General features: G+C 36.2%; 1 protein-coding gene across 1 annotated transcript in view; it reads left to right on the forward strand.

Moving 5' to 3' along the window:
* Window positions 1-22500, forward strand: part of LOC140756143 (uncharacterized) — a 263924-nt gene that overhangs the window by 213254 nt on the left and 28170 nt on the right. Inside the window, exons 10-11 of the mRNA XM_073091583.1 lie at window positions 3522-3636; window positions 6692-6914. Of these exons, the coding sequence (XP_072947684.1) occupies window positions 3522-3636; window positions 6692-6914 (338 nt within the window). The remainder of the gene's footprint in view (window positions 1-3521; window positions 3637-6691; window positions 6915-22500) is intronic.

The raw sequence follows: 22500 nt of genomic DNA on the forward strand, positions 1-22500 counted from the left end.
CCACTTAGATTCGAATCGATTCAAGAATCGATCTTTTTCGGAAAAACTCGCCATCCCTAACTGTAAGGCTTAAGCCTTATATCTTCTATAGATATAGTTTTATATTTACGCTGCGTTTTAACAGTGGTGTTAAGCGCTGCTGTGTTCTAGCTTGAAACGCGAGCTTTTGCATGCTAGAAATTTTCTGATTATAATCTTTGATTGGAAAATATCAGATAGATTAAGTATTAATTACGGGTGTTTATCGTCAAGAGTACACATCAGCAGCCGATGTTATCAGTGTCATTAGAGTAGAAGCTTAAAATTTACCCAAATAAGGGAATGCGAAATCCCTCAAAATACACAGTGAAACATCAAACAAGAAGTTATTTCATTTGTTTATTTGTAAAATTTAGCTTTCAGCTTATTTTTGACGGTATATCCACGCTCATATTGAACACTCTGTTTACGCCGTTATCCAACGAAATATATTGAGCGCCGACTACAGAACTATGTACCAAACCAACATTTATTTGAATTATTTTTTACTTTTTAATAACATAAAAGTCGGTTGTATATTTTTGTAAAAAATGACGCACCCTCGTAAGCAAATGCTCCACATAAAACCTTCCTTATCTAGCTCAATCTAGAACTACTTAATCCATATCTTAACGTCATTCGGACACTTGCGCTCCTGCCAACACGTCTGCCAAGTTTTGCTGCAATACAAATAACATTTTACTGACATGATAGATACATCTTCGTAAATGGGTCTAGTCTGTGATGTTACACATACATTTTGTATAACTAAGCACTACATATTTTTTCGAGGTGTTCCAGCTTAGAGCTCAGGGGTAGCGGTAGACTTCAGGTAAGGATCTACATCGGGGGTTGATTAGAAATGTCCATGGGATAATGCATCTCAATTGTCGGCAATACTGTCCCACTACTGGGCATGGGTCTCCTTTCAGAATGAGAAGGCTTTATTTCATAGTCTATAGCGCTTCACGTATAAATTGGTAGACTTATTATTTAACCAACGCGATTCTTCATACTTAATACACAAAGTCATGATCAATTTCTTAAACACTTGGAATTTGAATATCAGATCACCCGATTTAAAGATAATTAACTTTGAATACCCAAGTGGATATGAATTTCTTATCTCTGCATTCTACCGCTAAGTTACAATCAGTGCTTAATATCAGGTCATGTGCACGCTACTTTCAAGTTACGTATCTAAAATTCTTCCAAGTACACAGATCACACACTGTATACACCACACACTTAACTATACAACAGTGTAACTATACATGGAAGAACAGATTCTGTTTCGGATCGTTTCCAGTCCTATCTCTATATCCGTGTGAGTAACCCATATCTTGAAGGCGCTGCGTCATGCCCTGAACCCACTTGCGCCCCTGCCAACACGTCTGCCAAGTTTCACTACGATTCAAACTACATTTTATTTTAATGTAATGTTACATACAACGTTACATTTTCTCTACGAATATAATATTCCAATGTAATGAAAAGTAAAAATAAACGAAATAGGTCGCCTATTTCGTTTATTAGTAGGTTTAACAATAGTATTGATAGGAAGCAGTTCTTACATTTATCTGGAGAGGTGTTGATCCCGAACTACAAAATACTCTTCCTAAGATTGACCCTAAAAGCCCCTATTAGCCCTTAAAAGTCTGAACAACTACTGCCAGGCATAGTTGTTACAGCAGCTACTGCATAGGCAGTAGTTGTTAAGACTTTTAAGGGCTAATAGATGTATGAAATAAAGATACTATGTGTATCTAAGTACTAGTATTTAAGGGGCTACGAATGTAACACTGCAGTATACACGTAAGTTTGTTATCTTTATTGACCTAATGTGAACACAAGTACATCGTAATAAATTTAAACCATCATAAATAATTCTTAATATTTTAGACAATATGCCATTTATTGCATAACCAAATATTGAAGCAACTTTTTGAATTGCAAGTAGCAAACTAAAAACAAACCTTTCAAGCTTTTAAAGTTGGCGCATCTCGCAATCCTCCCAAATGCAAATATTTTCCTAAAAGCTTCCGATAAAATAAAATGTGAACAACAAACATCCATATGTTAGTTCGAATACGCCGTATTTGTAACTGAAACAGGTCTCGATAAATATTTGAAATGGGGATGTCAAATTCATCTGGTTCGGTGAGCGGATAGTAAGCAAACATGAGGGTAGATGGAAATAATCTGAGAGAAATAAACATGATACGCTCGATTTCGTCAACGTGTTCCGAGTGCCGCAAGGTTTGGAAGGTATGCTTATTTTTGGAAATAGTAATCTAAATGTGTTTTCGTAAGTTGAGGACGTGTTGAAGGTTATACAAATACGTTTTTAAATAAAATGGGATCCAAAAGGTACCCTTGACATAATCCCTTGCCCATTTCAAAATATTCTACTTTAATATTCCAATTACACACTCATGGGTAAGACATACGTGGATTTAGGCGAAAAAAATATAAAACCCAGTTTTGCGGTGATGTAACCTTCACCGCAAAACTGGGTTTTATATTTTTTATATTTTTTCTACAAGACACTACAAAGACTATTAGACTGTGCATATATCTAATCTTGAGTATTCACGCAACTCATAACTAGTATAATAAACCTACATCAGGAGATTTAAAATTAATGAAGGATGAAGATCGTCAAATGATCATACATACGCTATTACTGAGACTAAGTTATCTTATAATGCTGTTAATCATTATTCTCATGACATTTTGAAATTAGTGGCAAAACTATTCATTAAAATGCTTTTATCTATTCGCGTTGGTATAAGCCGTGCAAACTGTTCGTCAAATTTAATTACCGAGTTTAATTAACAAATTAATATTCGTCTACGAAACGCTACGTCGTAGCGTAGAGTTCGTAGCAACGTAGTCACGTTCTACGAATGCCTACGTGACATAATATTCGATCACATTAAAACGTATGCTGCTAATTTACTATTAATTTTTTTTTAGCAAATGTAGAGAAATTTTACAATTTATTTTTTAATTAATCTTGTTTCGTTTTAGTATACATAACTCCTGTAATAAGTTATCCTTAATAGTGATAATAGTCTTACTTAGATTAGTTATAAAAGGTAAATTAAATGCATTATTTTTTTTATAGAAGTTATGAATAGTTTATACATTTATACATTTCCTTGTAAGTAAATATTTAATGAGAAATAAATGGTATTTTTTTATTTTTTATTTATTTATTGTTTTAATAGTGAACAGTGAACAGTAATAGAACAAAAATATTCCAAGACGTTCCAACTTAGTCCTCAGAGGTAGCAACACTGTAACTAACCTCAGGTAGGACTCCTTATCTTTTGAGGTTGATGATAAGATCTCCATGAGCAGCAGTGGCCAATATACATTATTTAGTCAATAAGATGCCCCCTATTATTACGTCGCCTTTCAACGCTTCAAAACAGGATACTTTGGCTCTACTCCTCTATCAGTCCTTCGTATACTAAAGGTTCCACTTTCCCCAACAGCTGCAGCTACGACTTCCTGGAGGTGATCGAGTCAGGTGTGGACAACACCACGGAGCATGCGTCGGAGGACTGGGTTCCTCATGAACAGCACCATGTTTACAGCTCGGAGAATGAGGTAAAACTATAATCATTACATTCAATCATTTCATTAAGAACAATTCGTAACCGTTCTACTGCTGGGCTAAGCTGGACATTTACTTTATTGTTGAAAGATATGGTAAGGGTGCAAAATGGATAATGTAATGTAATGTATGTATGTAATCGTCCCAACTTCATTTTCAAACGATAGAAAGTCGAGTCATGTCATGATCTTCAATACAATTTGATGTTGTTTTCTTGATTATTTCAGTCAATTTTCGTCATTCACCACATATCATCAAGCTTACCGAAAAATAATTAACTTAACCACACTAACTATATAATAATGTCGATGTCGGGCTATCCGGTCATCTTACATTTCAGTCTTAGCTCTAACTCCAAGTAAGTCCCGATAAGAAACTTCGCTCTAAAATCGAACAAACTCTGTAACAAGAGGCATTACATGCATTTCTATGCATAACGTAATGTAGAGCTCTGGAGAATACCGTTATATAACACCTAGAGCTCGGATGGCACAAATTTCTATTCAAAAACGAGGTTTTCAAATTCAACAAAGAATGGAAAAAGTGGAGCGCCGGTTACCCTCCGAGATATTTTAAAACAAAGCAATTTTCAGGACATATGAGGAGCACTTTTGAAATGTCGTGTGGAAATTTTATTTTAAAACTGCGTTGTGATGTGATGTACGGTGGATATGACGAGGTTTTGTTTAAAATAGAAGTAGGAATTTGCTATAAATAATAGTAGTAAAAGCCAATTAGAGTGCGCTCATTGGAAGTAACAAAATAGCGATAAATAATAATTTTATATCCTGTTTCTGCCTCATAACAGCAGTGTTAAGCGCTGATGTTCTGGTTTGAAGGTTGTGATAAGGGAGATATACTTTTCTGATGCGTTCCAGCTTAGTACTCTGGGATAGTGGCGCATCTGTGGCCGGTCTCAAATAGGAATATCTTATCCTCTCCGGGGTTGATTACAGTTGTCCTTGGGCGGCAGTAGCCACTTACCATCAGGTGGACTGCGTGCTCGTCTGCTACTCCTGTATTATAAATAAATATATTAATAGAAAACTAGGCTAAGCGCTCATTGGCTATTATGGCTACTATCGCTTGAACCACAGTTTAAGCGATTAAATAGTGTTTAACTGTGGCGTACTCGACGAAAAACTAGTGACATTCACTAGTTTTTCGTCGAGTACTAGTATTTTAATAACAATTTATGCAACTATACAGTTGCGAAGACGATCTTTTTTCGACAGACTTTTTGGATCAAAAAAAAATGAAGATAGGCTTGAACGGCAGTGACTTCCTCGCGTTATTAGTAACTAATCCATCCAAATACACTGAAGATCGAAATTTGACGACGTCTAATATACAGAAATTGTGAAATGTCAAACTTTGGTAAACCAAACATAGGATAGATTAATTATTAACAACGGACGTTAAGCAAATGTTTGACTTGAGTTTGACAAATTTTCTTAGGCAGAAATTGTCAAAGTTTGATATTTGAAATCCGTTTGATTCGGATATGATTACATATTACTAATAACAGATGTTACTCATCTTCGCTAACCAAGAAGAGAGTAATACTTTTCTAATTAGAAATACAACATACTTTTCTACAGATCACGAGAAGGTGTTCCTCTGTCTTCCCCTATTTCTTCCTAATAACAGTAGTGTAAAGCGCTGCTGTGTTCTGGTTTGAGGGGTATGGTAAGGGAGACATACTTTTCCGAGGTATTACAGCTTAGTCCTCAGAGGTAGCTGCGCATCTATGGCCGACCTTAGGTAGGGTAATCTTATCTGGGGTTGATTACAGATGTGCATGCGCGGCAGTAGCCACTTACCATGAGGTGGACTGGATGCTCGTCTGCTACTCCTATATTATAAAAAAAACTCTTTAAACTGTGGGGTACAAGGTACATCGCTTGTTCGAAGCTTATTAACGAAGCATGTCGGCAGAGAAACTTCGCGTAGCTTCTGTTGAAGCTTCTAAACGAGCTATTCCCGCGGGAGATCAGTTTAACTACATCCGCACCAAAATTTAAGTTATTCATGGCTTATTCTCGGTAACGTGTAGCTATAAAGGTAGTGGAATAAACCCTTAATAGTTACCGGAGTGTGTTGTTTTAATTATTTAAATCACTTTACCTATAGCATTTAACAGGAAATTAAAATAATATGTATGCAGGTATTAGAAAAGCATTTAATAAATGAAAATTCTTTAATTAATCTTTAACATACTCGTAGATTAATGTAATAAAATGTGACCGTTTATGAGGACTTAGTTGAAACGACTTTTATAAGTGCTTCTACCGTAACACAAACTTAAATCATAATACAATACCGCTTAACATTGCTGCTTGTGTGAAAAAATATGTGTAGAAATTGTAATTTATAATATAGAAGTAGAAAATTTGCATGCAGTTTACCTAGTGGTTAATAGTCACACCTAATAATGGTGAACTATAATCAACTCCAGTTAAGATAGGAGCCCTACCAGACTGTCAGTCACCCACTAAGTTAAAACGCCTCGTGTCTCTAAACACGCTCAAACCAAAACACAGCAACGCGTAACATTCCTATATATGATTTAAGACTCAAATTATCGCAGAATTGAGACATTTTATTATGTAACGGGTACTCACGATATGCGTTTTTAATTTTTTTATTGTCGATATTTCGACCCAGTTGCATGGATCGTGGATTAGTTTATGCAAGTCACAAATAGTAAAGTCAGTCAAATATCATTACGCACCATGCGTAATGATATTGTTAGTGTTGTGTGTCGTGATATGGAACCTAGAAAAAAACGAACTAGACGTAGGGTAGATAGATTAATCTACCACTAGTACTTGTCAACGCTTTCTCCCCGCCACCGCAGTTTCGCCGTGACCACGATCCATGCAACTGGGTCGAAGTGTCGGCAATAAAGAAATTTAAAAACGCATATCGTGAGTACCCGTTACATAATAAAAAAGCGTAACACTGCTGTTGTAAAGCAGAGATATGTCCGAGCCGAACTACGAAGAGTTCCTTGATCCTTCAAATAATTATTTAATATTGTCACAGGTATGGGAGGAGCTGGAGTCGCTCCTACCGGAGTCAGACGCGATCAGCGCGGGTTGGTCGCGCGACACCGCAGCGGGGCACGCGCGGCGGCTGTGCGGCGACTGGGGCGGCAAGCTGAAGCTGCTGCGCTACCAGTCCAGGGGGAACACGCTGCGGCTGCGGTTCAAGGCGGACCACTCGCGACACTACGCCGGGTACCGCGCTAAAGTCACGCTGGCTGATTGTAAGTACCCTTCAACGTCTACTTGTCATCATAGCCGCCTCACGACAGCTTACAACGCCGGTGGGCAGTGTACCCACTGAGGAGATTGTCCAGGTAAGGTAAGGTTCCTCGAGGCCCGTAAACCCTGCGCCATGCGGCAAAGTCACGCCGCGGCATAGAACGACCACTACCCTATCGTGTCATCATAATCATTGTGAAGTCAGCAAAATAAATTGTTTTAAGAGATTTGTTACTGTTCCATTTGGACACACGATATAAGCATCTAATTAATAGATCACTACGCATTTAGTTATAATAATAATAATAATAATAATAAAATCTTTATTTCATAAAAATAACACAATTTAGTACACATTGTTATTAGGTGCAGGTTATTAAGAAATAGTTTACCAAACATAGCGTTGCTAAGCATATACCTACCTACTCGTAGTAAAGAAATAGATAACACTGTTTTTTACGACAAATCGATTCAAAATATTTATACATTTTTACGGTTTATAATATTATGAAATAGCAAATGAGCATGCAGTCAGCATGTGAATGATGGGCAGCAGTGAGCATGGTAATGTATAAGGCCGCCCAGAAAGCGGTGTTGCCGTCGTGCCTTTGAAGTCGAACACTGAGGGGTTCTAATTTCTAAAATTATGGAATTGGCAAATCAAAACCTTCACTATACCTGAGCACTGATCAGTTAAGGCTACATTTTATATGAAACATAATAAAAGACTTCCCTTGCCACAACACAGACGAAGTCACGAGCGTAACCTAGTTAAACACACAAAAAACATTTCAAACTTTACGAAGTTTACGATACAATATTACGATATCGTATGCCATATACCCGTTATTTTTCTTTCGTTTCCATCCAAAGTCATTGGAAATGCAATATTTTCCAATTTCAACTTTCCCGACTTTGTTTCGCTTGAGTTCTGGAACGAAGTCGAGTGAACAAGCAACAAGCTTAATCCATTGTAACAGAGTTCATAACTCCACAATATAAACTTTTCCTATTCGTCTTTGAGCTATTGTAACATATTCTATTACGAATGACAATAAGATGGGCCTTGTGGCTTATAAATTAGAGTTTGAAGTTTATTACGAATGGCTACGGTGCCGAAACAAGCTCACGTTTCGTGTTGGAACTAACTTCGTTGCGTGGTTTTACTATTTCTGTGCAGTTTTTACTATGGAAACAAGTTTTATTAAGGAAAAAATGTCTTTTTCGTTCCTTAACACTATTGTGATTCGACTGCCAAAGCATCGCGACCGCCCTATTTCCTTTAAGTTCGAACTATCGCCTAATAAGAGCTGAATGTAACAGCTATGTTCTGGTTTTTCGGATGTGGTAACACTTATCCGAAGCATTCCTTCCTTAGTCCTCTGGGATCGCATCTATGGACGTCCTCATGTGAGAATCTAGTCATATCTGAGGTTGATTACAGAGGTCTATGGACGGGAGCAGCCACTTGCCATTCCGTGAACTGCATACTCAATTGCTACTCCTATTATATAAAAAAAGTATTCCCATAATAGTCCTCAGCGATAACAACGCATCTGTGGGTGACCTAAAAATAAATTCAATCATATTAGGTTAATTTAAATGTCTTTACGCGGGATATAAATCTTAAAAAAGAAGTTTTCAAAAGTATGTAAAGTCTACCAATACGCAATTGGCCAGCACGGTGGACTTTGGCCTAATCCTTTTCATTCTGAGAGGAGACCCGTGCTCAGCAGTGGGACAGTAATGGGTTGATCATGAGGCGCGATAGACATCAAATAAATTTCATGCACGCTCGTACTTCAATTTCATTAAAGCAAATACTAACAAACATTTTAATTTACACACAGAAGTTTAATATAATATACGGATAATACGAATGTATTTTGGCTCGGTCCGAAACCAGAAAGTTTGGAAGTTGTACCAGAAAGCAATATGGCGGCTAATTGTAATAATGCATAATGCAATACCGGTATTAACTTTATACGGGCTTTGAAAATTTCATCCGATGTTTTCAAGTTTCAATTTTGAATTTCTTGAATTGAAATTTCAAATAACGGCACCGTTGGAGGTTGGTTAATCTCTTTACTATCACACTGCTGGATACGACTACAAGAGAGGTTTAGATAGATTAGTTATACATACTAAATACCAGCTGACTAACATATGCTGACTAACATAACCAGGCGACTATCTTAGTCCTCAAGACTATGAAATCAGGTAGGTCTGGTAGGTTCCACGTGGAGTTGGGTACAGAAAGTCCATGGGCGTAACTGACAACTTACCATTCGGTGAACCTCATGCTGATTTGCTACCTTTATAGAAATATTGGTCGAGTTATAGATGTCACGTACCTTTCAAAACTTGATGGTGAACTTTTTGCCATATAGGTTCCCTCACTATACTTACTTTCGTTGTTAAAGAACGTAATTTATAACATTTACATTAATTTAGGAAATCTTGTACAAAATCTGTCATTCAAATTCCGTATATTATGACCTCCGATATATTGAGAATCTTAATAACATAGAAATGGTATTCCTTATAAAATAATACAAATTCTCTTCCATAGTCATATGGGAAGAAATGTATTTGTTCACTTCATAAGTACTTTAAAAAGATTTAATATCAATAGGGTGGAGGGCCCTCAGTAAACAACCCTTAATGAAGAGGGCTCGGCGAGTGCCGATACATCTGAGATCGACTTGAGTCCGACACTTAACCACTTGTTGAGAAATTCTTGATTTTTTACCTAATGAAAGTAGCAATGAACATTGAATAGCCTTTCTGAGGCTTTTAGACTTCTATAAACGATTAAGATTTTTGGCTTTGTTGCGTTGATGTTTTGACTAAATTAAAATATTCATATGTGATATCAAGGGCACTTTCATGTCTAAGATATATATTATGATTATTGTCATCATCTGCAACCGGTCCCAAATAGTATTGAAGTCCTAAGTGAGTAAGTAAGAGTGAGTAAGAATTTGTAATCAAATGCGCTGTTACTTCTGAGGATTTAGTCATATAAAGGTTTCGTCTCTTCGCCCGTGAAACCAGAACAGAACGTGTTTAAAGCTGCAGGCAGAAATAATAGAACTGAAGGTGGTCGGAAAGGTATTTACTAAGTTACTCTATCTTTCTCACTCTTCAGTTAAGGTTTCAGGTTCAGGGGTTCAGATTTAAAAGATTTCGTCGCAACGGATCTGTGGCAGATCTCAAGTAAGACTTGGCTTATCCGGAGTTGATGGCAGTTGTAAATATCAATAACCACTTATCACCAGGCGGATTCCATACTCCCTTCCTCCTTCCTACTTCCTACTCGTACTTGTTAGTATTATTACTAGAGTAGAGAAATAAATCTCTACGTTAATTAGTAACATGCTAATGTCTGTAATCATCAAAAGCATGTACCGTGGCTCCTAACATAGTAAGTTCTCCAGTCGCCCAGATAGGATTATTCGCACGAGCGCGCGACTCGTTGGCGCATATCGCATTCTCATTAGCATAAGACGGATAGCAGTACCCTTACCAGGAGTTTTTACGTTTCGACAAATATGACTGTTTTGGTATTTGTTTACGTGTTGGCCCATATAATTTCCAATCAGCGCCCCTAGCGGATTGTGTCAGAACTAGCAAATCATATGGGCCAATACGTAAACAAATACCAAACGTATAGTCATATTTGTCGAAACGTAAAAACTCCTGGTAAGGGTACTGACTTGTGCAAATTGAACACACTAAATTGCTTTATCTTTCTCACTCTTTAGTTCAAGTGTTCAGGTTTGAAGGGTGTGTTAAGGCGTGAATACGTAGCCAAGGCGTTTCAATTTAGTCGTCAGAGTTAGCAGAGGATCTGCGGCCGATCTCAGGCCATCCTTTTCTTATCTGGAGTTGACTATAGATGTAGATGTCCATGGGCAGCAATAGCCACTTATCATCAAGCGAATTCTGTGCTCACTTGCTACATCCATGAATTATTGCTAAAGTAGAGTAATAAGCCTTGTTGTTAATTAGAATCATGCTAATTTAGTCCCTTAAATGTCTAGATGGTAGTAATTATAAAAAGCATATACCGTGGCTCGTAACAGATCAAATCAAATCAAATCAAATCATTTATTTGCAAGAACATAGTATTTTACAAGGATCATAAATTTGTAACAATTATCTTATGTTCTACCACATTGCGCGTGTAAAATTTATATATCTTGTTCATCAGAGTAAGTTCTCCAGTCCCCCAGATAGGATTATTCGCACGAGCGCGCGGCTCGTTAGCGCACATCGCATAATACCATTCTCATTAGCATAAGACGGATATCAGACTTGTGAGCTAATTGCTTTTATTTAAAACACTAAGTTTTATATCTTTCTCCCTCTTTCACACTAGGAAGAAAGAGGTATATGACGCCTGCAGCACGTTTATAGTAAAGTTCGGTGATCGATTAGAAATGCGCAAAGAAATATTATGGTTTGCTAGTATAATAAAAATAGTTAATAAAGCCGTCTTTTATAGCTCCAAATAAGTGAAAATCGATCTTATAATCATGTTCATGCTACCCTTGATAAATATGTTTGCATACCACTTAAGGCACAGCGGTGGGATGGAGTGAAATATTAGTAGTAGTTTATTCTAAAATATATCGCTCACATTTAGATAGAACACAATATTTATCTTTTTAAGATAGAAGTAGCAAATAGCATGCAGTACATCTGATAGTAAGAGATTACTAACTTTTTTCTTTTTTATAATATAAGAGTAGCAGATGAGCATGCAGTCCACCCGATGGTAAGTGGCTACTGCTGTCCATGGACATCTGTAATCAACCCCAGATAGGATTAGATATTCCTACCTGAGGTCGGCCACAGATGCGCCGCTACCCCTGAGGACTAAGCTGGAACGCCTCGGAAAAGTATGTTTCCCTTACCACACCCTTCAAAACGGAACACAGCAGCGCCTAACACAGCTGTTATTAGGCAAAAACAGGTGTGGCCATGGTGCCGCCGGAGTCGAACCACAAAGAGTTCTAGCTTCAGTCTGGATAGACAACTCTCATAGACATATAGCAACCCCAAATTACATTATTGTCCTACCTGAGTCGCCTACAGACTCCGTTACTATGCCTCACAGGTCGCGTTACTAGCCCTAAGGACTAATTTGGTATGCCCACGTATGTCTCACCGCATACCCTTCAAACTTAAACACAGCAGCGGTTAACACTCGTATTAATAAGCCGAAATACCTGTGATGGTGATACCTCCAGAGTCAAATAATATTAATGATATTAACATAATTTAAATCTTTACACTATTACTAGCTGACCCGGCAAACGTTGTGTTGCCATATAAATAAAAAAAATGTTAAGGTTGAACAACCCTTATCACTTAGGTGTATGAAGAATAGATAGTAACCGATTCTCAGACCTACTGAATATGCGTATAAAATTTGGTGAAAATCGGTAAAGCCGTTTCGGAGGAGTACGGTAACTAACATTGTGGCACGAGTATTTTATATATAAGATAATCTCGCCGAAACCCCTTTATGTTCGACAAAGATGTGGGTGAAAATAAATAAGGTACACATTACACTTCACGTACAAAATATTCAAATGAGTTTTACCCAAGCCATTAAGCGTGCAATTTAAGTTTTACCAACGAAATTGTTCGCAGAACACCGCAATACCTTGATCCAGCGCCTTCGCGTGGGTTTAAACCTTGTCTTGATCCAATTGGATTTATGTATATTTCTACATTTATTAGGGTTCCGTACCCAAAGAGTAAATATGCTGTCACAGGGCTCTATCTCTTGAACCGTAATAGATAGACACCTGATTTTTTGACAGAGTGGGGGCCGCTATAACAACAAATTAAACAACTTTAACAATTAACTAATTGGGAGTCGCCATATAAATAAATAATAGTTAAAAAAAAAACTAAAAAATACGCTTTTATAAAAAATTCGACCAAAAAATGAAAAATAAATAATAGTTTAAAAACTAAAAAAATACACTTTTTATAGAAAATCCAACTAAAAAATAGAAAATATTTTTTTTTTAATTTGAATTAAGAATAGTGTAAATAAGATAAAAATATTTTTTATTGTAAAAAAAGCGTGGGGTGCATGTCAATAGTTATAAATATTTTATTGATAGATATTGAGTAGAAGGATTATCATTTTGATAATATCTTAAAAAGCACCCCACGCTTTTTTTACAATAAAAAATATTTTTATCTTATTTACACTATTCTTAATTCAAATTTAAAAAAAAATATTTTCTATTTTTTAGTTGGATTTTCTATAAAAAGTGTATTTTTTTAGTTTTTAAACTATTATTTATTTTTCATTTTTTGGTCGAATTTTTTATAAAAGCGTATTTTTTAGTTTTTTTTAACTATTATTTATTTTTCATTTTTTAGTGATTATTTTAGCGATTATTTTAACGATTATTACGTAGCGTATTATCAAGTTTATCTTTCGAATCAGCATCAGCACCTTTGCTTAGCAGTGCAAAAATGAATATTGGGTCATTGTTTAACACAGCTGTATGAAGTGGTGTTTTACATTAGTGTTTATTTTTATTGTTAACGTGAAAAACCCAGAGGAGTTGTTGAATGACATCCGAATTGCCAATGCTAACTGCTTTCTTCCATAATTTATACCATATCCCAGGTCCTCTATCTTGGATAAAAGTAATCACGGAAAAAGGATGATAGAGCATCTTTTAAAAACAGGCGCTGATGGCAATACTCAAGAGAAAAACGGTCAACTGCTTTACATCTAGCCATTTCAAAAGGACGTCGTCCAATCATCGATTTAATATTACAGCATGATGATATTAATATCAAAAATAATTCTAGAATTTCTTCTCTTTGTGTTGCTGCTGCCTGCAGAGATTTTAAAACTGTTAGTAGTTGAATTAATTTTACAGCTCGAGTTAATAATATAAGTTGTGACTATGACGATGAGCTGAAATCATATATGCCTTTACATTTGGCAGCAAGAAATGGGAACAATGAAATAGTGGAAATCTTGTTAAAGGAAGGTGCAGATGTTGAAGTGCTGAATGAATAAGGATGATGAGACACCGCTTCATGATGCTATTAATAACGGACGCGTCGAAGTTGAGGTCAGGTCAGGTCAGGTCAGGTCAGGTCAGGTCAGGTCAGGTCAGGTCAGGTCAGGTCAGTTCAGGTCAGGTCAGGTCAGGTCAGGTCAGGTCAGGTCAGGTCAGGTCAGGTTAGGTTAGGTGATCGGCGCGCCTGGTAGATTCCTTTATTGGTCTTAACGCAGACCTTCCGGGTCTCAGGAAAACAAAAATCGCTGATCCTGATTATCCTAGTAAGGATAACGGGTCAGAATGTTTCAAATATTGAATTGTCATCGGTCCTTAATAAGTATGCCAAATTTCAAATTAATCCGACGTTTTGAAGGGGGTTAAAATCATGTTCAAAGATTCCGTTACATACTAACATACATACGTCTGAAGCTAATAAAAGCGTATTAAAAACCGCTATTTCACAACGTCTTTTTACTTCATCTTTTGGACCGTAACAGCTAGACAGTTAAAATTTTGCAATGGGTTCACTTTTATACCTGCTATGACATCAAATACAATAAATAAAAATAAAACAATGAAATTTTTAGTGGTAGGGAACCCTGCATGTGCAAGTTCGTTTTGCACTTGGGCAATTATTCTACTTGTTCTCGAATAGCAAAGCGTATTTAAGCGGTCGCTGATATTTTCGGAGACCATTGAACTTGCGATGCAACAGGTTGTGTTAATATTCGGATTTAGGTTCTGGTCATGTTTGCTTTAATATATCACACGGAATGCTACAGGTGCTTAAGTGATAGAACGTTTCGTGGTTCCACTGGGACCAAATATTACTTTTTGGCTAAAAGTAAGAGTAATCTAAAACCAAGAATGGTTATTATTTCAATGGTTATATAGAGGATGTGTATGTTATGTAAAGGAAGGTGATAAATAGAGACCACGATCCTCAGCATTGAGGAAAACGAAACAAGGAGGGGGTAAAGAATGTAGAGATTTTGTAAAAAGAAGGGAGTGCAAAAACGAAGCAAGGAGGAGATAAAGGATCTAGAGTGTTTGTAAAAAGGAGGGCGTATAAAAGGTGTACATATGTTAAACTTGCAAAATAAACTTACTATATTAAGGAGTGGATAAAGCTCTAAGGGTCCCAGAATCACGGGCTTTATGCTTTACGATCACTTGCAATAATTTGCAAGGTGACAAGAAATATTAAAAGTAAACGCTTTCTGCATTCACAGCCCCACACTATGATTCCCTGTGTTGTGAGTGCCATGGACACACACAGAGACAAAAACACAAACACCAAGACGCAGACACAGAAATCTAAATTTATCATTTAGATTTCATCATATATCTCTCTGGCTGGGGATCGAACCCGGGACCCTCTGCGCTTCAGACCGGATTATTAAATTAAATTTTATTTCTAATGCGCACATAACATCGAAAAAACAGTATTTAATTCGAGACTTCCTGTGATTATTCCCAAAACGCGCAACCTTACGCCTGCACAAACAAACCAGCTTCCAACCAAATTAATTTAAAACAGCTTCAAAATTCCCTTTTCGGTAATAAATAATTTTAATTTCACAAACAGAAACTTCGCAGTGCGCTGAGCCCGTGTTATAAAGCGAAACAGTTCTGAAACACGATAATTTCGAGGTGCAACCAAGCGAAAAATTCTCAACTTGTTTACTAACTGTATCGTTTTAAAGCCGAATCGGTGCTGATTTCCGAAATATACATAACGCAATTTCATTCGGATTGCATTAAACGGAGAACGAATGGGCGAATGGAACGGTTAATGATGGAACTATGTGCATATCTCTCGTTCGATAGAGGAACAGCACTAGTTATTTTTGAAAATGGAACGTAATTGATGTTGTTGCATAATTCACTGCACTTTTTTAAAGGCCGGGTTCTGAAATAATTCTTGTAGCGACTTTGCATAGTGTTGTTAAAATATATTTGTGGAGTAAATACTACATTTGAATTCAAGGTGGTAGAACCCTTTGTGGTTAGACTCTGGCGGCACCACCGCCACACCTATTTCTACCTAATAACATCAGTGTTAGGTGCTGCTGTGTTCCGTTTTGAAGGGTGTGGTAAGGGAGACAGACTTTTCTGAGGCGTTCCAGCCTAGTCCTCAGGTAGCGGCGCATCTGTGGCCGATCTCTGGTGGGAATATCTAATCCTATCTGGGGTTAATTACAGATACCGGCAGTAGCCACTTACCGTCTGCTACTCCAGTATCAATTAAAAAAAAATAAAAACATTTGAATTCTCCTTCAACAAAGTGCATCATTATTAGCGCATTCAAATATTTTGCTTTTTATTACCTTGCAGTGAATGTACAAACGCTGTAAGTTAAATAGTTATTTTTTATCATTAAAGTATCGTATCTAAGACATAAGAAACCATCGCTTTGTTATAACAATAGATCAAAGACAAACAAATGTATTTTATAATCGACATCGGCACGAACATAAGAACGAGTGAACTGAAGAATGGTAGGAGTTAGCGAGCTCATCTTGAAGCTTAAAAAGCATGACATCGTTTGCTTTTCTGCTTTTTTCGCAGTCCATTTATTTTACTGAAGTTCAAAGCTCGGTTGGAGAGGTCCTTGTGCGTAATGGTCTTCTGTGCGCATTAAAATATGATTATTTTAGCGGTGTTATAAAAATGCAAAGGTTCTAGAACACTTTGTAGTTTGATTGCGGACGCCCAAATGCTACACTTATTTTTGCTCTTAAGTTCTGTAGTGTTTTTGTTTTCTAACTAGAACACAACAGTCTAGTATATAACGGGTATTCTCGATACGCGGTTTTATTTTCTTTATTGCTGATATTTCGGCCCAGTTGCATGGATCGTGGTCACGACGAAACAGTTTCGAAACAAGATGTTTCAATTCCGCGACAATATTAGTCTAAAATCATATAGAACACAACAGTTTGAAAAACTTTAAAGACGAGAAGGCAGACATACAAATTTTTCAGATCCAACTTAGTCCTTAGGCGTAATATGTCACTCCTACCACCAGATTGCGGAAGACAATATCTTTCATCCTGATAAATTAAATTTTTGTCGACACTTTTAACTCAGCTCATTAACACGTATACCTGTATTAACATGTACGTAACAGTAACGGAATCTTTGACCCCGATTTCTATCCACTTTGAACGTTCAGTTTAATTCAAAATTTTAATTAAAAATATACAATTTACTGTTCCTTAATTGATTCCTAGATTGAAAATTATTTTCTACTTTTTAGTTGATTATATCATAAAAGTGTGTTTTTTAGTTTTTTGAACTATATTTATTTTTATAATCATATTTACAAACATTTTATATCGCAATAGATTCAAAAGTTTCTCATAAAACACAATAAAACATTTTCCCTGAACAAGTAAATTATGAATTGAAAGCTCAGTCTAAAATAGCAATAGATACTCGTAACACAATCGTAATTTCTATGTGACAGTGAACGAAAAAACGAGTGAATGGGCGAATGGAACGGGTTAACGAGGAAGCTTTGTGTCTCTTGTTTGAAAGAACTTCGGTGGCCTTTTTGCTGTTTCCACTCTCAGTTTGTTTCGCTGAAGGTCGCAGCTCGGCTGGAGAGGCCCTCGCGTGTAATGATCTTCCGTGGCGTGTTTTAAATTCGACTTCACTTTTGTTATGCTATATGAATACACTATTTTTAGTCTGTCTTAGATTTTGGTAATGAATTGACATTTTTTTTTAAATTTCACTGACCCGGCAAACGTTGTGTTGCCATATAAATAAAAAAATGTTATCACTTAGGGGTATGAAAAATAAATAGTAGCCGATTCTCAGACCTACTGAATATGCATATAAAATTTTGTGAAAATCGGTAAAGCCGATTCGGAGGAGTGCGGTAACTATCATTGTGACACAAGAATTTTGTATATAATTTTGTAATGTCGGTCAGATACTTGCTAATTATTAGTACTAATGAAATAATGAGGTAATTTTACATTTTGAAACAACCTTGACTTCGTACTAGTACTAGTTCAGGAAAGAAAAAAGGAAAGTAGTAGGAGAAGAAATAGGTATAACAGTAAAGCAGTCGAGACTACATATTTCTGCCGCTTAGTGTGGAAACGATGGGGCCGTGGGGTTCTGACGCTCGATCTTTTTTTAAACACCTGTCAAGGCGTCTGATCGAGTGCACCAGTGACCAGAGGGCTGGCGCTTACCTCGGGCAAAGAATTAGCTTAGCTATTCAACGAGGTAATGTCACCAGCGTTTTGGGGACTCTACCAAAGGACAGCAATTTGGATGAAGCTTATTATATTTAATTAATTTTTCATACATAACTATTTTAAATCCTATTTTATTAATAATTTTTGTTAATATTGTAAATTAAATTAATAATTTAAAATTTAAATTTAAATTTAACTTTTAAATTTAAATTTAACTTTTAAATTAAATTTATAATTTAAAATTGATCAATAAATGACTGTAACAGTAAAGTAAATGAATAAATTTTTTAGCTAACAAAACCATTATTTAAATAACAATGATTCAATAATCCAATCCTTTTCAATTGAATAAAAATAAAAGGTAACCTGAAATTGACGCACTGAATATCTAAAAAAACCAACATTTTTCCATTTTTAAATAAAAAATAAAACCTAATTTTTTGCAGTGGCAGTGGATGTTTGCCATAAACAATTTCGTATTATACCCGACAATGAACGATGGAACGAGTGAATGGAACTTTCGTTGTCGCTAGAATCATGTTCAATTAACTTTGTACAAATACTAATTGAATAGTTTTGAATTGAATAGTGTGTATAAAAGTTTGACAGTTTTAAATTGATGAAGTGGGTAGAATTATACCATAAACGATATTGTTCCACTTTTAAAATACAATAACAAAACGCGAAGTTACAGTGGATATGTGCCATAAACAATTTTGTTTGTAACGTCAACGATGGACCGAATGAATGGGCGAATGGAACGGGTTAACGAGGAAGCTTTTTGCATCTCTTGTTTAAAAAAAGAACTGTTTCATCGGCCGTTTTCTGTTTCCACTCAGTCCGTTCCGCTGAAGGTCGAGGCTCGGATAAAGAGGCTCTTGCGTGTAATGATCTTCCGCGGCGCATTTAAAGCTCAAATCACTGCCTGAAACTATTATATGCGGAGAGTACGCTTAATATATACACGGGGATTATTTAATGCAGTGTAATCGTTTGTACTTATAAATGGAGCTTGTGTAATATCGTGATGTTGTACTGATTGAGTTGTTTAATAGATATTACATTTATACGTACCTTCTATAATTTTATATGAAAATTCAATTACTATATAATGTTATTGCTGAATTCTACGTAGCACGTTGCGTATTAATTCGGGAAACAAACAAAAAATTGCCTACTGGGATTTTAATTGGGTCTTAATGAAGTATATCTCATTTATTCGTTAAGATTTGCGTAGAATAACAATCACAACAGGTTTTTGGTTTGATCTCTGATGATCTTCTCTCTGATCTTGAACTCATCTGTGACCGATTTGAGGTAGAACCAACGTTCTTTGTGGAGTTAGTAGCCACTTCTGTTCAGACTTCTGTAAGTCTATAAGTGACCATCAAAGGATCAGGTAATCTGCAAAGCCCGTTTACTACTTGAATATATAATAAACTAGTTTTTGCCCGCGGGTTAGCCCACGTTTAAAAGAAAATAATAAGACATACTAACATACATAGAACTGAAATTTCGTACCTTCATTGGAATGACAGTGGTGCTATCTGGCGAAAATTGGTCCTACCAACTCTGAAACTCATTCTCTTCGTGGGCTCATGGACAACAACTTTACTAAAGATCATCACTTGATCAAATGCATAGTATACGATTCAATGCTTATTAATATCGATTAAAATAATCGTTTTTTTAGGTCCAAACGATCGATTTTCCGATTAATCGATCTTAGATCGCCATCCCTAGTTCCCGTGAGATTTCCGGGATAAAAACTATCCTATGTCCTTTCTCGGGCCCGAGACTATATTTGTACAAAATTTCATTAAAATCGGTTCATTGGTTTAGGCGTGAAGAAGAGACAAACAGACAGACAGAGTTAATTTCGCATTTATAATATTAGTAAGGATATATAATAAAATAGAATAAAATTAAAAAAAACACACCTTCGCCGAAAATACATTCCTTATTTGACATTTTCGTAAAAATCTTGGTAAATATAACGCTCCGACAGATTTCGGCAAAATATTTATAGACAGAGACCTTTTGTAACGGCATTTTGCCCGAAACGAAGGGTTGGAATAAAATTCAGTTGAAACAACTCCAGTGTACTCGAAATGTAATTGAAGTGTCCGCCACAAACAAAGCGAGTTACTGCGCATATAAATACCAATTTGTGGGCCGAATCTTCGGGAATAGGCCATAACTAGAAAAGGTCACGAGTCATTTACAGGGGGACGCTTCTGTATACTAAGGTTTTTTCTCGGCAATAAAAATCGGTTGTAACCCTTTTTATACAGGGTGATAGGTGTTGGATTTTCTTTTAAATTTTCTGAAACTCGAGGTGGTTGACTTTTTTATTGCGTGTAAATACAACAGAATGTGCGCTAATAGTAGGCATATAGAATTATAGCTCAAAGTAAGATAAGGTACGAATTAGTAGGTGCTTTGATGATAACCCTTAAAAATCCCTTATTTCGGTAACCTGGACTAGTTAAACTAGGCTAGGAGTTTTAATTATTTTTTAATCGCCCGTGAGTCTGACAAAGTGTAACGATTGCTATCCAATGCAAGTACCCGGAACTCATGATGGCCCTCTAAAACACGGAAGTGTCTATAAAATGATGCTACCTGTCTAACTTTCGGTCGCGCTTCACATTGCTTAACTTGTAATCAATTAAAATCTACATGCAGGCATCACATTAGAAAATTAAAATATCTAGGATAAAAGACATAAATGGTATTTACCGCGCGGGGATCTATGATAGATTCATTTATGAGAACAAGAATCAAAGTAGGTACGTATTTAAATGTAAAATCATTTCAGATCTATAAATCTATTCTTTGACATAAAAAAATGATAAATACATCTATGAGACAACAAAGAACAAACTATTTAAATGTGATTACATTTCAAATCTAAAAAAATCTAATCTAAAATTATTCTTTGACATAAAACAAACAGTGTGAATAAGCCTGAATGTATTAGGGTGCGTTCATTTACCCGCGAACATCTCAGAGCGCCGGCTGATGACGCGTGAACCTACTTGTTGAAGCTGTGAAAATTACAACTGTTTTATGTAATAAAGTTACAATCATTGATTTACTGTTACAATCTTAGATAAGTATAGATATCTCACCGCCTTGTTATTGAAGGAAGCCATTAAATGACTTAAACGGCTGACAATTCTGTCAGGCGTTTAATGGCTGTCATAGACATGCGCAGTTAAGACACGAAATCGAACAAAAAGTGTGAAGACATATCGTTTCATTCGTAAATTATCTAAAAACATTTTTTTTTTAATATTTTTCAATCACGAAAATAGATGACAGTGACAATTGTCAAAAGGTTACATTTTCTTGTTAGGAGCGGGTAATCTTTACTAATCTATGGTTACAATATACTATTTTACTAAATATTTTACGATGTGTTTATAATAAGTCCTTTCGTTTGCTATTTATCATTACGGTACAAAATTTGATCTTCGGTACAGAATTTGATCCTTAACATTGGAATGTTAAGGATCAAATTCTTGTTGGTTGGATTCTGGGGAATTCGGGCCTTAGTGTCGCTTAGAGACTATCGGATGAGGGAGTAATACAGTGTGTTGTTTTTTTCAAAATGAACTTATTCGATTAGGATTCCGGCTAGGAAAATAAAGTTTTTATCAAAATAGGCTTCTTAACTGCCTTCGGCATTTTTCTTTATTTCTTACAGTTTCGAATTTGGCTATGAGGCCTACTTGAAAAAATCACCATATGTAACATAAAACATCTCTTGTAACATAAAAATATTTTTTTGTCCGTCTGACAATTTGTTTCGGCTAATCTCCTAGGCGTATGGACTGATATTAAAGGGATGTGTACTGCTAGTTAGCGGATATTATAAAGAGTACTAGCTACTTTTATTTTTGAAAAAAAGCCCTAAAGTTTCGCGAATAAATCCTAAATCCCACTAAATCGTCAAAGTAATTACACATTTAAACGCAGGTGAAACAGCGGGGCACAGCACGTTTAGTACAAAACTCTGGATATGTGGTTCCCCGTCAGTACCCTTACCAGGAGTTCTTACGTTTCGACAAATATGACTGTTTTGGTATTTGTTTACGTATTGGCCCCTGACTTCCTAGTTCTGACACAATCCGCTAGGGGCGCTGATTGGAATTTGTATGGGCAAATACGTAAACAAATACCAAAACAGTCATATTTGTCGATACGTAAAATCTCCTGGTAAGGGTACAGTACTATTAGGATTAGATAAAGGCTCGTCTCACGCGTCATCGGGCGGACTTCGATATTCGCGGGTAATTAACTGGGCCCACGCG

This window comes from Epargyreus clarus, unplaced genomic scaffold, assembly GCF_041222505.1.
Source record: "Epargyreus clarus isolate Ecla_fem2 unplaced genomic scaffold, WU_Ecla_fem_2.2 ptg000034l, whole genome shotgun sequence".
Classification (NCBI taxonomy): domain Eukaryota; kingdom Metazoa; phylum Arthropoda; class Insecta; order Lepidoptera; family Hesperiidae; genus Epargyreus; species Epargyreus clarus.